We start from the raw sequence: 14,838 nt of genomic DNA, 5'->3' as shown, positions 1-14,838 counted from the left end.
TATTGTTGATACTTCAACTTCAAATTTTATTCTTTTGTTTTTTGATTTCTTTTCTTAATTTTTTATAAAAAGTTTTATTTATTTTCAATTTCATCCTTCAATCCTATTTTATCATTTTTTTTTTCAATTTGCTTCTCATTTGTTTGATCTTTTTGGCATTTAGTTAAAGTTGATTTTATTTTCAATTTCATCATCCGATCAAAAAATTCTTCTCATTTGTTTGATCTTTTTGGCATTTAGTTAAAGTTAATTTTATTTTCAATTTCATCATCCGATCAGAAAATTATAGTTGCCCTTTACTTTATTTTTTATTGCAATTTTTATCCTTATTTTTTATTGCAATTTTTATCCTTATTTTTTATTTCGGTGTTTGACATTATGGTGCATGGTGCTTTTCAAAAGTTCTTTTTACTTAAAAATATATCAAAATATTTTTTTATATTTTTAGCATATCAAAATCATAAAAAAAAATTAATTTAATATTTTTTTTAAGACAAATATACTTTTAAAAATCACATGCAAGCATAAACTTCCACATTTCTAAACAAGTTTAATTTTTTATTTTATAAAAAAAATACACTTTCAATGCCAGAACAGAGTTTTTATTGAAAAAAATAATAATAGAGGCCCACGGCATAGCAGTGCAATTTCTAGTTTATTTCTAGATGTGAAAAGCGGGCTCCGCTGATCAAACCTGTTGAAAGAACTCAATTTAGATTAAAAAATTATCGGAAACTAAATCAATAATTCATGTACAGTCAGGTAGTTAATTCGAGATCAACCCTTTTAAAAAAAATTTAATATAATGTTTGATTATATACAAATATTTCAATCAATTTTATAAATTTTAAAGTTAATAATCATATAAGTTTTTAATAATTATAAAATTTATAATACTTGAATTAATAACTTATAAAAAAATATTATATTTTTACAAAAAGGTGGAGGAAGGATAAATAGTAAAAGAAGAACACCACCATTATTCTCCGGTTACTGTGAATAGCGGCTAATATTCCGGAATTAATCCTGGTAATTCGCTGTAAATATGGATTGACCGCGTTTGTTTGTTTTTTTTTATTTTTATTTTTGTTAAAGATTGACTGCGTTTGTTGATTGTGGAAATGGCGTAAAGTAGAAGGCGGAATGGGTCATTACCTCTTTCATGGTAAACGAATCCCAAAATAGAAACTCTCACATTGTATCTCTCTACACCTCTAGAGATGAAAATATACTAGTGAGTGTGTGGAGATTTTATTCTCTCTCTCTCTTATTATCTTTTTTTTTTAAAATTGTTTTTCTCTCTCTAGACCAAACCAAACCCTAAATAAACCCCACCATCAGCCTTAACACCTCTATTGCATGCCCATTTTGTTCATTTCTTTCTCTCTTATTGTTCTCTTCTCCTCCTCTCTAAAAACCAACCCTCTAGCCACGAAGAACAAGAACGAAAGAGCCTGCCTTTCTTATATCGAGCAGAGATAGCAAGAACGCACAGATCATTCTTCTTATTCATCTTCTTATGGCTGTTGAAGCAAGGCGCCTCAATCTCTTCCCTCCTCAACTCATAAGCAGCAGGTTGGTGTTGGTATCTACACACACATGTTTCAAAGACTTTGCTATTACGAGTGTTTATATCATCTAATGTTGTTTTGTATGATGAATTTGCAGGGAAATAACGAACCCCATTGAAGCAAATACAAATATGTACAACGCCCAAATGGGATACGGTGTGCCATTATCAGGAGGAACTCCAACGACAACAGCTGAGACACTTCTTCCTATGTACAGTTCTGTGGTCACTGATTCAATCTCCCATAAAACACCAATCAATTCAGACAGTGGTCTCACTTACAACGTCCCTGTACAAAGAAAGCGCCCAAGAGACTCTATCAATCCTCTCCTCTCATATCCAACTCTAGTACAATCCAATAAGACTAGCGCCCCCTTCTCCTTTCTTGGCCAAGACCTCTCTTTTCAGATCCAACAACAGCAATTAGACATCGATTGCCTTGTTTCTCAACATGTAAGTTCATCACATCATTAAAATCACAATTCTATTCGCTTCTTTTCTCTTTCCTTTTCTTTTTATGATTAGCATATTGCATTGCCGTATTGCCAATCTCATATTGTATATATTTACTTAAGCATAAGTTGTATTGATGTTTTTGTTGTTGTTGTTGTTTTGTTTTAGATGGAGAAAGTAAGGATGGAGATAGAAGAGAAGAGGAAGAGGCAAGCAAGGAGGATAATAGAGGCAATAGAGACGGGGATGATGAAGAGACTAAGAGCAAAAGAAGAAGAAATTGAAAAGATAGGCAAATTGAATTGGGCCCTCGAAGAGAAAGTCAAGTCTTTGTGCGTAGAGAACCAAATATGGAGAGACTTAGCACAATCCAATGAAGCAACAGCCAATACTCTACGTTCCAATCTTGAACAAGTCCTCGCAGCACAGGTTAAGGAAGACCGCACCCTCGGTGCAGGATTAGATGATCAGACAGCAGCATTATTGGACGATGCCCAATCATGTTGTGGTAGCAATGGTGGTGATGGTGATGATGGATGGGAAGAAAAAGTGTCGGAGAGGTGCACGTTAGCAAGTGGGGCGCAGGACAATAATGGTGCAGGTCCCAGGGGTACAGGTACAGGTAGTTGGTTGTGCAAGAACTGTAACAAGGCAGAGTCTTGTGTGTTGCTGTTGCCTTGTAGGCATCTGTGCTTGTGTACTGTTTGTGGGTCAAGTCTCCATACTTGCCCCATCTGTAAAGCCACCAAGAATGCTAGTGTCCATGTTAACTTGTCATGAACAAAACCAAAATACCCTTAAAAAAAAGAAGATAAATTTCAAGAAAACAAAAATTTGTTTACCCTTTTTCTTTTCTTGCTTTCATTATTACCAGTAACTATTCTTCTGTTGGATTTTATAATCTTTTCCCACCGCATTCCTTGCCTTGTTTGTCAATTTTTCCCACAAGGTGGACAAATTAGCCTAACTTTCCTATCGGAAATCATTACAAAATGATAGTAAGATAGCACCCAAAAATTCTTACAAGGAAAGATAAGAACCCTACTTTTGTCCAATTTCTTTTCCATCTTGGATGCTTCCTACCAAGTTAATGCTTGTATCATTGTAGAAATTGGTGCAATTCAATGTTCAATGTTTAAGTTCCTTGCAATTAATGTAGTTATCGTTTTTGCAACATCTCTTGAAAAAAAACAACATGCATGCGTAGCAAGCAAGAGTGTTTGCATTAATTTGACCAATTACTTAACTTTGTCGACCTTTCAATTAAATTAGACTATAAATCAAATGCACTTAATTAAAATTGTTCCTCAAAACCTTCACTCAAGTTTAGAGCCATAAAATTTCTTGGGTTAATCAAATATTAAAATAAAAATAAAAATCCCATGAATAGACTACAAAAACATACCTTATGACTGTAAATTTAAATCTTGTTGTATCTCCACCATGTAATTATGACAGTCTCCTGTATATTTGGAAAAATAATAATTATTTTTAAGTTGAAAATGGACAGAGAGGCGTATTTTAGCAAAGTTGGCGAGATAGAGGCGCAAGTTAACGAGGTAGTTTTGGAGTTGAAGGCAAAAAAGGAGGGAGGGAGAGGTGGGGACATGGGTATCGTCAAGTGGGTCCCAGACTCGTAGGCTACGCATCTACTACTAGTACAAGAGAGACCAGACAGGGAACTCATCCAGGGTTAACTGCGTTGAGCGTGGGTAACACGCGTGGAAAGTAAAGCGTGAGGTCAACGAGAAAGTGAAAGAGACAGGTGCGAGGCAAAAGCTGACACGTATGACGCGCGCAAATGTCGCTGTTAGTGTGCAGGGGACTGTGACTGGCACTATTATAATTATATGCTCTCCTCCCTCTTTTCTTTTCCAATCTCTCTCGTGCACACTTTTTATATATATATATAATATTTTTTTTAAATATATTTAAAACAATATTATTTAAATTTTTTTATATTTAAAAACACCTTAAAAATTTTTTTTATTTTAAATTAAATTTGATTAATGGACTTTAAAATAGATCATGAGGAGATTAAATTTAATAACTTTAATTTGAATTCTAAAATATTAATTGTGGGTATTGAATATATTTTCACCTACTCAATAACGCAATTGTCATGCATTTGTTGGTCCATATTTATAACCAATGGTGGTGCCTTATTGAAAACTCGATGTCTTATATTGTGGTAATCACATAAAATAATCAATCTAATAAGGTTACAATGTATTTGTTAATAATTTTAGAAGACAATTAAATTATCAAATACACTTCTGGAAAAATAACAAATTTATCATAAGTAAATTCGAATTATAATTGTTCACTCATGAAGATAAAAAGAATTATAAAAGGTACTCTACAACATGATATAATTTTTTTTTGTTCCCTTATGACAACAAATACTTAATTTGGGGATATCAAGATTATTTGAACAAAATTTGTTCATAAAATACAAGTAATTTCATCTTATTTAAAGATTGTGGATTTTATAAAAATTATCACAAGCAATTAAAATTTTGAAATTAAAATAAAAAAATAAAAACCATAATAAATAGTTGAAAAGGCTTAACTGTTTGGAAGTGTAATCAAAATTACTTATTCAAGTGTTTTTTCTTGAAATATATTAAAATAATATATTTTTGATATTAACATATTAAAAATAAATTAAAATATCCAAAAATAATTAAAATTTAAAAAAATTATAATTTCACTACAACACCAAACAAACAACCAAACAAGACTCTATGATAATGACCTTATCCACCATCCGAAAACGGCCAAATGAGAAAGCAAATAGATGACAAGAAAAAAAAAATGATAATACAAATAATCTGCCACAACCGTATGATAATATTTTTTTTGAAAAAATTACGTTCTTTGAATAAAAAAATCTGAAATTAGATGACGACGACGACGACGACGGTAGTTTGAATTGAATTGAATGGGTGGCAGGCAATGAACAGGCGGAGGCAGAGAGGTTAACGTGTAAGATTTGTTTGCAAGTTGTGAGGTAAGCAAGGCGGTGGTGGCGACTGGTGACCGTTGATTGATGATGACGATGAGTTGTTGAATTCAATGAGGCATGGTTGATGACAATAAATCCGGGAGATTACCTAAAAAATGGGTTGGATTGTTGAATTATTACATCAATGTGTGAAAATTGATCAATTTTGAATAATATTATTTTTTTAGTGCTGATTTGATTGTATCTGTTATATTTATTCTTAAGAACTAATTAGTTATTATAAATTAACAAAACTCCAAAATATTTAGGAAAATCATTGTAAATATAGACAAAAAAAACTCATTACTACAAAGAAATTACATTTTCGCTCTTTAAAGGAAAAAATAGGATGCCTTAATTGATTCTTGATTTTAGAGGTAATTTAATCTTTTTCAATTGCCTATTTATCATTAAATAATTGTCAAAGGGTATATGCATCTTTTACATCCTTTTAAAATAATAAAATAACTAATTTACCTCTCAAGATAAAAAATAAAAAATAAAAATCATAATTGTTGTTTAGAGGTATTTTTATCTTTCTATTTTTTAGAAAACAATAAAGAGATATTTTTTTCCATAGAAATAAAAAATAAGACATGTCCAAGGGGATTTTTATCATTTTACAAAGGGTTTTTTTTATTATTATTATTTCCATATTTCTAGAGGGCATTTCCATATGTTGAGTATTTAATTTTTATATTCAAAAAGTTGTTGATGCATGTTCTTCACGTACCAGTGCGTGGAAGGCTCTTGTGCCTTTTAAGCAGTGCATGCAGCGCCTTTCCAGTGGTCAAACTAGCCCTTCCATCATGTGAATGAAAGTGTCGCCGAGGATCCTATTTTTTCTGTGCGGCGTACGACAACATATGACGGTTTGTCACCATTGATTGTTTATTATCCTCTTTCTTCTAAGCGGCATACGACAACATATGGCGGTTTGTCACCATTAATTGTTTATTTTTCCTTCTTTTATGTCCCCTCTCCTGAAAAGTACACATTGGTCCTTGTTGATTTTTGTATTCAATTTTAGTCATTGTTCCTTTTATTTCTAATTATTGTTTGTGACCTTCTTAGAAAATTTTTGTTTGTTTTCAATTTAGTCATTCAATTATGACTTATCATATATTATTTTTTCCAGTCTGATTTTTATTATTTTGATTTCTATTTCTTTTTAGTTTTCTATTAAAGTTTTATTGGTTTTCAATCTTATCATTCAATCAAAGTTTATGATGTATTATTTCTTTCAATTTAATCCTTCTTTCGATTTTTTTCCTTTGTTAAAGTTGTTTTTCTTTTTAATCTAACCCTCCAATCAAATTTTTTTTGTTGCCCTCTAATTTTTTTTTATTTTGATTTTTATCCTTGTTCTTTTAATAAATTTTTTTTTAGAACCTTTTGTGTAATCGATTCTTTTTTTTTTTGGATTTTTTTGATTTATTGGGGATTGAACTTTATGATTTTTTTATTTATGGTGCTTTTGATCTAATGACCTGGATTACGAGCTTGAAAAGTTAACACGGGTTAACATTTTTTTTGGACCATTTTATTTTTTGATTTCATCGTTCAATAATTTTGTTTAAAAAAGATTGGCTTCGTGATTTTCTTCAATCTCTTTTTTATCAAGTTATCCTGATCTCATGACTCAAGCCACGAGTTTTACAGATTAACCTAGGTTAGCTCACCCCTTATTATTCCTGTTACATGTTTATCACGCTAACTTAAGTTGTCTCAAGTTATTTTTTTGTTCTTTTTTTTCTTATTCAATTTTGTACTTCCAAGGTTATTTTTTTCCTTAGTTATTGTGATTTCTTAAAAAAAAAAAGCAAATCCAATTACTATCATTGTCTCTTTTATTATTTCTTTTAAACGCGTTTGTGATGCCTAACCTATCGCTGCTTTTTTTTTTCTTCTTATTTCTTCTTATTTTTTTTAATTGATACTTTTTAATATGATTTTTTTAAAAAATAAATTTTAATTTATGTCTCAATTAACATCCCTTCTCTATCATTTTTTATTTTTCTCATTTAGCTTTTTTTGAATGGAGGTTTTTTTTTTTTTTTAAAAAATAGTTTTGTATGTATTTAATTTTTCAAAATATTATTTTGATTCGTCTATAATTTTTTTTATGTTTTATATAGATAAAATTTATTTAAAAAAAAAACATTTACTTTTAGATCCTATTTCTAATGTGTACAACCTTGCACAATATTGTTTTATTTTATTTTATTCAATCCTGCTTTCCATGAAGATTTGGTTTTTGTTTTTGCTTCAAATTGATTTTTTTAGTGCTCTTAAATTGTTCTAATACATTGATGTCAAAAGTGAGTTTTAAATAATAATAATAAAATATGATTTTGATGTTTGTACAAGCAAAAATATATATTAAAAAACATGTAATAATACATTTCCAAATACCCTCTTTTTTTCTATCAAGAAACAAAAAAAAAAGAGAAAAGAAATAATGGGATTTTCAAGGGACAAATCCCAAAGGAAATATATTAAAATCACATTGGAATGAAGTCCAATAATGGTCTCCCTCACTTGGGAATAATACATGGCAGCAAGCAATAAAAGTCCTCTCTCTGCCTCCATAAGAGGAGGTCCCTATTCTCCAAGTTGTTTACAAGTCATCTTCAATAGCATTCAGGCATTTCTGCTCCATGCCAAACCTTCAAGATTTTCCAACTAATTAAGGGACCATTTCTATAAAACTTTTGTTCGATTTCAGAGACAAGAGCTTTTCAAGGGGCCCACCTAAACACCTTCAAAAAATCCAAAGCTAGCATTTAATAAGGAGAAAGTAACGAGGACATCGCAAAAATAATAGGAGATTGATTTTGATTTTGATTTTGTTTGTAGGATCTTCGAGGCCTTGTTAGTGGGTCCCTCCACAAGACTAGGACCATCTGTCCCTTTATGACCGGCATGCATGCCCTCCCCTGAAACACTTGAATCTGATTCCCACTACTCTCCTCTTAATTACCCTTGTTAATTAACTTGTGTTAATTAATACTTGTTTTCCTTATTAATTAAAAGCTGTGGTTTGGACTTTGGACAGTCCATCCATCCCTAGACAGACTTTTTTTATTGCCTGTTTTCTGATCAGGATCCCTCATCAAATTAGATTAATGCTAATCCATTTTCTAGGGCTAATTAAATTAATGAACTTGCCAATTTTCAAAGGTATAATCTTAGCCTGGGAATCCAATCAAGTGTTGGACACCATTTTTTTTATATTAGGAAACGAAATGATTCCTCTGTTAGGTTTGTTTCCCAAAAAAATAAAATAAAAAAATCCCTTGTCTAGGGTTTGTTTATGGGTGCAATTGAACCATCATAATGGCCACGGGTGGACATGGCATAGAGGGGAGAAAATAAAATTCACAAGGTTCAGAGTTTCTAATCCAACACAACAAAATCCATTATGAGTTTCAGGTTTTTAATGGGATCATATCAAATTATTTTTTTTAATTTATTATAAAACCTAGCTCGAGTTAAGTCTTGAATTATTTAAGTTTGAATTAGATCAAGTTAGATATATATACTATCCCATAAAAAAACCCAAAATATATATCAATTAGTATATTTTAGTAAAACTTCTCCCAAATATCTTCTTTGTTTTTTTCCCCTGGATAAGAATATAATTGTTGTTTTATGCTGAAAAAAATGGCATTAATCCATTAATTCTTTATCATAAATCAGAAGCACTGTCAATGAGCTCCATGGTGTCTCCTGTCATTTTCCCTCCACTTATTCACACAGCATACTCATCTGTCGTCTGTCTAGATTGTAATCTTATGCATGTATGACAAATGATATCAAAATACAATAATGTCTGTCCAAATTATTCAAAGAATTATCCACACTAAGCCCATGAAACTGACCAATTTGTTTGATACCACGACTCTACATTGTCTCTTCCCTCGAGTCTGTAATCAAATCCATCTGCCGTATACATTTTTGATTTCTCAAAAGAATATCATATAAAGGAAATGTCAATGTAATGAATAATGGCACTCCAATTGTCATCAATAAAAACATTTGGTTGCCATCACACCTTGTCATGCACACCATCTTTTTTTTAAGCGTGGAGGTTGGCTAGAAAATTAATATATTGTTGTGATTCTTGTGGTTTCTTCGTCACCACGGATAAAATAAGATAGTTTTGGTTACTATTTCGAGATAAAAAAATAAAAAAATATAATAAAAAAATACTTTGAAAATATAAAAAATTATTTTAAAAATATATTTATTTTCATCTCTTTAACTAAATATATTTATGTCTCTTTTGTATTCATCGCTGTGATAGTAAGAAACGAACCAACTAAACAAAACCTAATTGTTTTTCTTTATATACAAGTCCTTCCTTGTGTAAGCATCGAGAATTATTGTGAAAGCTAGCATAGACCATGTTTTGAGCTTAATTTGCGGGTAATCAAAGCTAAAAAAACTCAAAACACATTGCGTAAAACAATAGCTATTTGGAGATTGTTTAAGAACATTTTTAAGGGTTTTGTTTTTTTCTTCAATTGATTTGAGTGTGTGTGTGTATATATATATATATGTATATGTATATGAGATTATTCTTAATTTGTTTTCTAACCACACGTTAGAAAACTAGTTAAAGCTAGAAATTTGGACATCATGGACCCTTAAATGTCGGCTTCTGATGATCTCATTAATTTTCAAAGAATTAGTTTGGCTGTTCATCACAGGAATGATTTGTTATCAGTGTTATATATATAGGATTTGTTGACATGAGCATGATAAAAACATTTGGCTTAGAATTAATTAATCATAGGGATTTTTTTCATTTTACTTCAGCCAAACCACAAACCAACACGGTTTTTATTATACAAATGAATTCTTAATTAAAAGAAATCTTGCTAATTGAGAAAGTCAAATTGTGGATTACACCAATTAAGCACAAAATGGGAGGAGTATTAGTGCATAATTAGTATAATGGGGCCCCTCCATATACTTTACCCTAAAAAATATATTCGATAGTGACGGTGTAACATTTGATGATTTTTTAAGCTAGATTGCATCCTAATAATATTATACAATAAAAGGTGTTAAAAATTGGTATCTTTAAAGATAATTGGGATTGTCAAAGGGGGAATTAAATATTATTTAATTAGTTGATTAATTGTTGTCAAATGGCAAGCATCATGGTGTTTAATTTGCTTGAGTTGTTGTGCATTGCACATTGGAATATCCCTTAACCCAAAGTTTTCAATGCTAGCTAATCTTTACCGAAATCAACAACCGAAATATATATATATATATATATATATATATATATATATATATATATATATAGAGAGAGAGAGAGAGAGAGAGAGAGAGAGAGAGAGATCCAGAGACCGCACCATCACCCAATGAAAAAGATAAGTGAATAAACAGGTGCTAGCTAGCCCATCTTCAATGCTTAATTTGGTCCCCTTGATTTGCTTTAGAATCGCACGTCCATTTCATGTGGGTCATATTCCTCCCTTTAACCCCTCCTATTTCACCACCATTTCATGTCACAAGAATAAATAAATAAATAAATACCATATGCTAAACTTGTGAAGGTGAGTTTCTTTATATATGTAATAGTAAGCTCGAATTCATCGTCACGGCTCACGAACACACAACGCATACGTACAGCCAACCAAATGCCGACGATGAGGACAGTGACACTTGAGCCAATGGCTTTTCTAATTTTTTTTGGGTTTTTCTGAGGACAGAAAAAAGAGAAGCCAGCCCTAGTAAGTATCTAGGGGTCCATGCGTTCTGCTGTGCCTTTATTTATATATATATATATATATCCTTTTGTTCTTAAGGGTTAATTATTTGAGACTTCACGTAAAAGAAGAGATGGGAAATTGTGTCGTATAAGCCGTCCACTTTGGTGATATAAACCATATAGTAATATTCCACATGTATTATTTTCAGTCGAGGTGGGGTTGCCAAAGTAATATACACAGTACAAAGCATATAATAAGGATCCCAATCAAGAGAAGGCAGGAATGGGGGCCATGATGGGAACCCTAACTTTCTTACCTTGTGAAAGGGGGCACTCATGCATCTGTCCATCATCTTGGAATTGATTTTGTTGCTTGCCTTTTCTTCTCACTTGCTAGTGATACATTTTTCTCTTTGTACCTGAGGGCCCATGCATCTGTAGCTCAACAGGCCATCTGAGAAGGCAAGGTCAAACCAGAATGAGATGGCTCGAAAGTACCATCTCTTCACAACCGTGCATCATTGTCCCAGCCCAAACAAGATTATATTTTGAAAACTGTCACAAATTAATAAAAGAATTTCTTAGGGTTCCATGTCGACAAAGTTCTTAATAATTAAGATTGGTATAATGCTTACAACCCATTTTGTTGACACCAATGGGCATATGCCCGCTAAAAATAAATATAGACGAACCGCTATATATTTCGGAGTTTACAACACAAACTAACCTAAATTGACCGACAAGCTAGGGTTTTGCCAATGCATCTTTAACTCCAATTATGCACCTCCTCATCCTAGCTAGCTACAAGACGGTAAAGGTTAATGGGAAATACGCTCATTTTCTTTTTGAAAAGGCATGGTGGGGTCAAGTTAAGAATCCACAACACCCCAAAAGAAAGAAGGCATGAGCCATTATTCACTCAGAAATCACATCTTACACGATGAATGAGTGAAAGGATTTTTTTCCCTTTGTGGGAATTCCAATGACCTGCCATGAGTCTCCTTTACGTGGATGGATTTGGTGTGATTGGTGGTGGAGTAGGGCAAAAGATAAAGACATTATTTATTTCAATCTTGATATGGATGAAGCATTGAAAAGAGATCAAAGATACATGAATTCACATATATGTATAATGTAAAGGAGCCATTATAACTGTTGCAACTATTTTTTTTCTCTCTTTCTTTCTAGGTTCGATAGATTTGCTGTGCAAGTGTAAACATGAGCTTCCCCCACTAGCGAAATATTCCATGTGCCATGACCATCGAGTCTCTCTCATCCCATTAATGGGGTCTTGGAGATTGTGGTTGCAGACCCAACACCCCCATCTTTGGTAAAATCATTATGCTCTCTTCCCTTCCCTCATATCCATAGGACACTTTATCTAAAGTGCTGCAAATAGTTCATTCTTGTCTACACTAGGCACCACCACTGAAAAGCTAACCACTAAAACCATCCATGTTAGCTGGCTTGACGAGGAGGTAAGTGGGCAAACACGATAACTAGCATAAATTTGATTTTCCATGTGGATGGATAGGAGTGAACAGACATGGGATTGGACCAAGTATAGAGACCTAAAATAATAAAAAAGTGATTCCCAATGCTATATACCAAGGACTGATGAGAGAGATGACCTGTACTGTGTTTTATATCTTTTTTCTCCTATTTCTCTACCCCCATTTCAAAGTTTCACCTTCTCAAAGCAGAAAGTGAAATGCTCGGTAGCTGTTGAATGGGAGGTGACATGACAAAGAATCAGCTCGCACACTGGACCGAATAAATGGATGACATATCTGGTAATATTACCAATACGGGGAGTGCATGATATGGTGCCATCACCAGTTCATCGCACAAAATATGGGGATATATATTGGGCCTACCAGCAATGGATCGGCCATTAGAGCTTGTCGTCTAAGAAAATTGGATCCCATTTGCATGATCAAGGTCCTAAAATAGTCTGTGTTGATAGAGGCATATCGAGCACCATTATTCTATTATTTGAAGTGCGCCAAACAAGTCCCAAAAAGGACCGACCTCAATTGATCTGATCAACACAAGCACTCCTAAAATTGACTAACTAGTTCTTAATCTAATACTATAGCACTATTGCCCCGTCTAATCAGTCTATAACTCAAAATTAATGGAGGATCAATGCAAATCAAAAGGATTACATCAAGCACTAATACCTTCAAATATTCAATAATATCGTATTGGACGGATCGTATTGCTTTGGAAATGGGAGTTCTTCCACTTTTGTGACTTTATTTTTTCGATAAGACTATGATATTTGGATGCTTTATACTTCATTGTAGCAGCAGGTGCCACATGTTCTTAATTGACATAGTGAGGAGAAAACCATTGAAGGAGATTAGTTTGATGTCATTTCAGATGTGTTCATCTGCCCCCATTTCCCTATCAACCATAAAAATAAGGTTATCATATGTTTTTATGCTCTTTTTTTTTTTTATGCTCTTCTTAATTCTAGATGAATGTGTATGATGTCATTGTGCACATGTATCATGAGTTGAGCCCTTAATTAGAGTTTATTATCATACTAAATCTTTGTCCCGTGATACCTTATGGAATGAATTAATTTATTCTTTGAACATGTAAAAAACATCTTCTAGCAGCAAAAAACACTTTTTTTTTAATAGTACTGCGGAGGTTGATCAAATTTGACTTCATCAACTTAATGAGATCAAAAATAATTCAGATAATCAGTAAAAATATAGTTTAACTTACAAAAATTTAAGTCAACATTTTTTTTTTAAAATATTGAAACTGTAACATATTGTATTTACCTGAGTTTGCTTGAGTCAACTTGTTAAATCTACGACTTAAATCATGAGATCATGATAACCGAATATAAAATAAATCAAAATAAATTATAAAGCTTAATTCTCAATCAACTCGGTGTTTAAGAATGGACTTAAAAAAAATAAAAAATAGAAAAAATGACTTGATTTAATTTGCCAAACTTGCAACTTGGATCATGAGGCCGTAATAACCTTATAGAAAATAAACAAAAAAATGACCTGAGTCAATCCGGGTTAACCTATTAAAGTCGCGATTCGGGTCAAGGGATTGAGATAATTCTATAGAAAGAAAATTGAAACAAATTATAAAGCTTAATTTTCAATAAACTCATTATTGAAGGGTGAAAAATAAAATCAATTTAAAAACATGACACAACAAAATGACCTAAGTTTTAATTCGGAAAACATGTGACCCAAGTCTTAAGATCGAGATAACCTCATGGAAAGTAAATCAAAATAAATCATGAAGTTTGATTCTTATTCAATCCAATATTGAAGGATGAAATTGAAAAAAAAATATCAATTAAACAAAGATAAAAAACTCAAGTCAATTGAGTTAATCTGCGAAACCCGCGACCCGAGTCATGAGACAGAAATAACCTATAGAAAAAAAATAAAAATAAATTATGAAGCCTAATTCCTGATCAACTCAATGTTGATAGATAAAATTGAAAAACAATGCCAATTAAAAAAAGACAAAAAACTCGAGTAAACCAGATCGATTAACTCGTCAAACTCGTGATACAAGGCCATGAGACCAAGTTAACCATAAAGAAATCAATCCATAATAAATTATGAATCCTAATATTTAATAAACCAAATGTTGAAGAATAAGATTAGTAAAAGAAACATAGATTTAGACAAAAAAAAAACTATTGAATTGAATAATGTTTTTGTGAGGTTGTGTATAATGAAACTACCACCTCTTTTTAGTTTTTTCTTAACTAGACATGTCTATGCTACACTCTGGGGCTGAATTATTATTCATTTGTAAAAAATATGTTGAGGTGCTATAAGCGTATATTAAAGAAGGAAAGAAAAATTACAACTCAAGCTATACATAATTAAATATGAAAGGATAAAATTGGATACAAATAGAATCGAGTTAGTATGACAAACTTGTAACTTGTATAATAAGAGGAGAACAAAATCAGGTTAACTCGTCACAAACCCGTACTCAGATTATAAGATTGAGATAACTAGATGAAAAGAAAATGAAGGAAACCACAAAGTTTTTTTTTTTTTAAATCAATGTCGAACGATA

General features: G+C 31.9%; 1 protein-coding gene across 1 annotated transcript; it reads left to right on the top strand.

Moving 5' to 3' along the window:
- The first annotated feature begins 1,252 nt into the window (after positions 1-1,252).
- On the top strand, positions 1,253-2,873 carry LOC118035693 (probable BOI-related E3 ubiquitin-protein ligase 3). Its single transcript, XM_035041308.2, has 3 exons — positions 1,253-1,575; positions 1,669-2,023; positions 2,192-2,873. The coding sequence occupies exons 1-3, from the start codon at positions 1,520-1,522 to the stop codon at positions 2,801-2,803; spliced, it is 1,023 nt and encodes a 340-aa protein (XP_034897199.1). The 5' UTR covers positions 1,253-1,519; the 3' UTR covers positions 2,804-2,873.
- The last annotated feature ends 11,965 nt before the right edge of the window (positions 2,874-14,838 follow it).

The sequence above is a fragment of the Populus alba genome, chromosome 11 (assembly GCF_005239225.2).
Source record: "Populus alba chromosome 11, ASM523922v2, whole genome shotgun sequence".
In the NCBI taxonomy this organism is placed as follows: Eukaryota; Viridiplantae; Streptophyta; class Magnoliopsida; order Malpighiales; family Salicaceae; genus Populus; species Populus alba.
The sequence above is the reverse complement of the archived record's forward strand: the minus strand, read 5'-3'. Positions and strand labels throughout refer to the sequence as shown.

What these genes read in the sequence shown, in the direction of transcription:
- LOC118035693 (XM_035041308.2), top strand. Translation starts at nt 1,520, where the DNA reads ATGGCTGTTGAAGCAAGGCGCCTCAATCTCTTCCCTCCTCAACTCATA. An exon ending in CCTCAACTCATAAGCAGCAG is followed by an intron (nt 1,576 to 1,668) that starts GTTGGTGTTGGT and finishes ATGAATTTGCAG; the next exon opens with GGAAATAACGAACCCCATTG. An exon ending in ATTGCCTTGTTTCTCAACAT is followed by an intron (nt 2,024 to 2,191) that starts GTAAGTTCATCA and finishes GTTTTGTTTTAG; the next exon opens with ATGGAGAAAGTAAGGATGGA.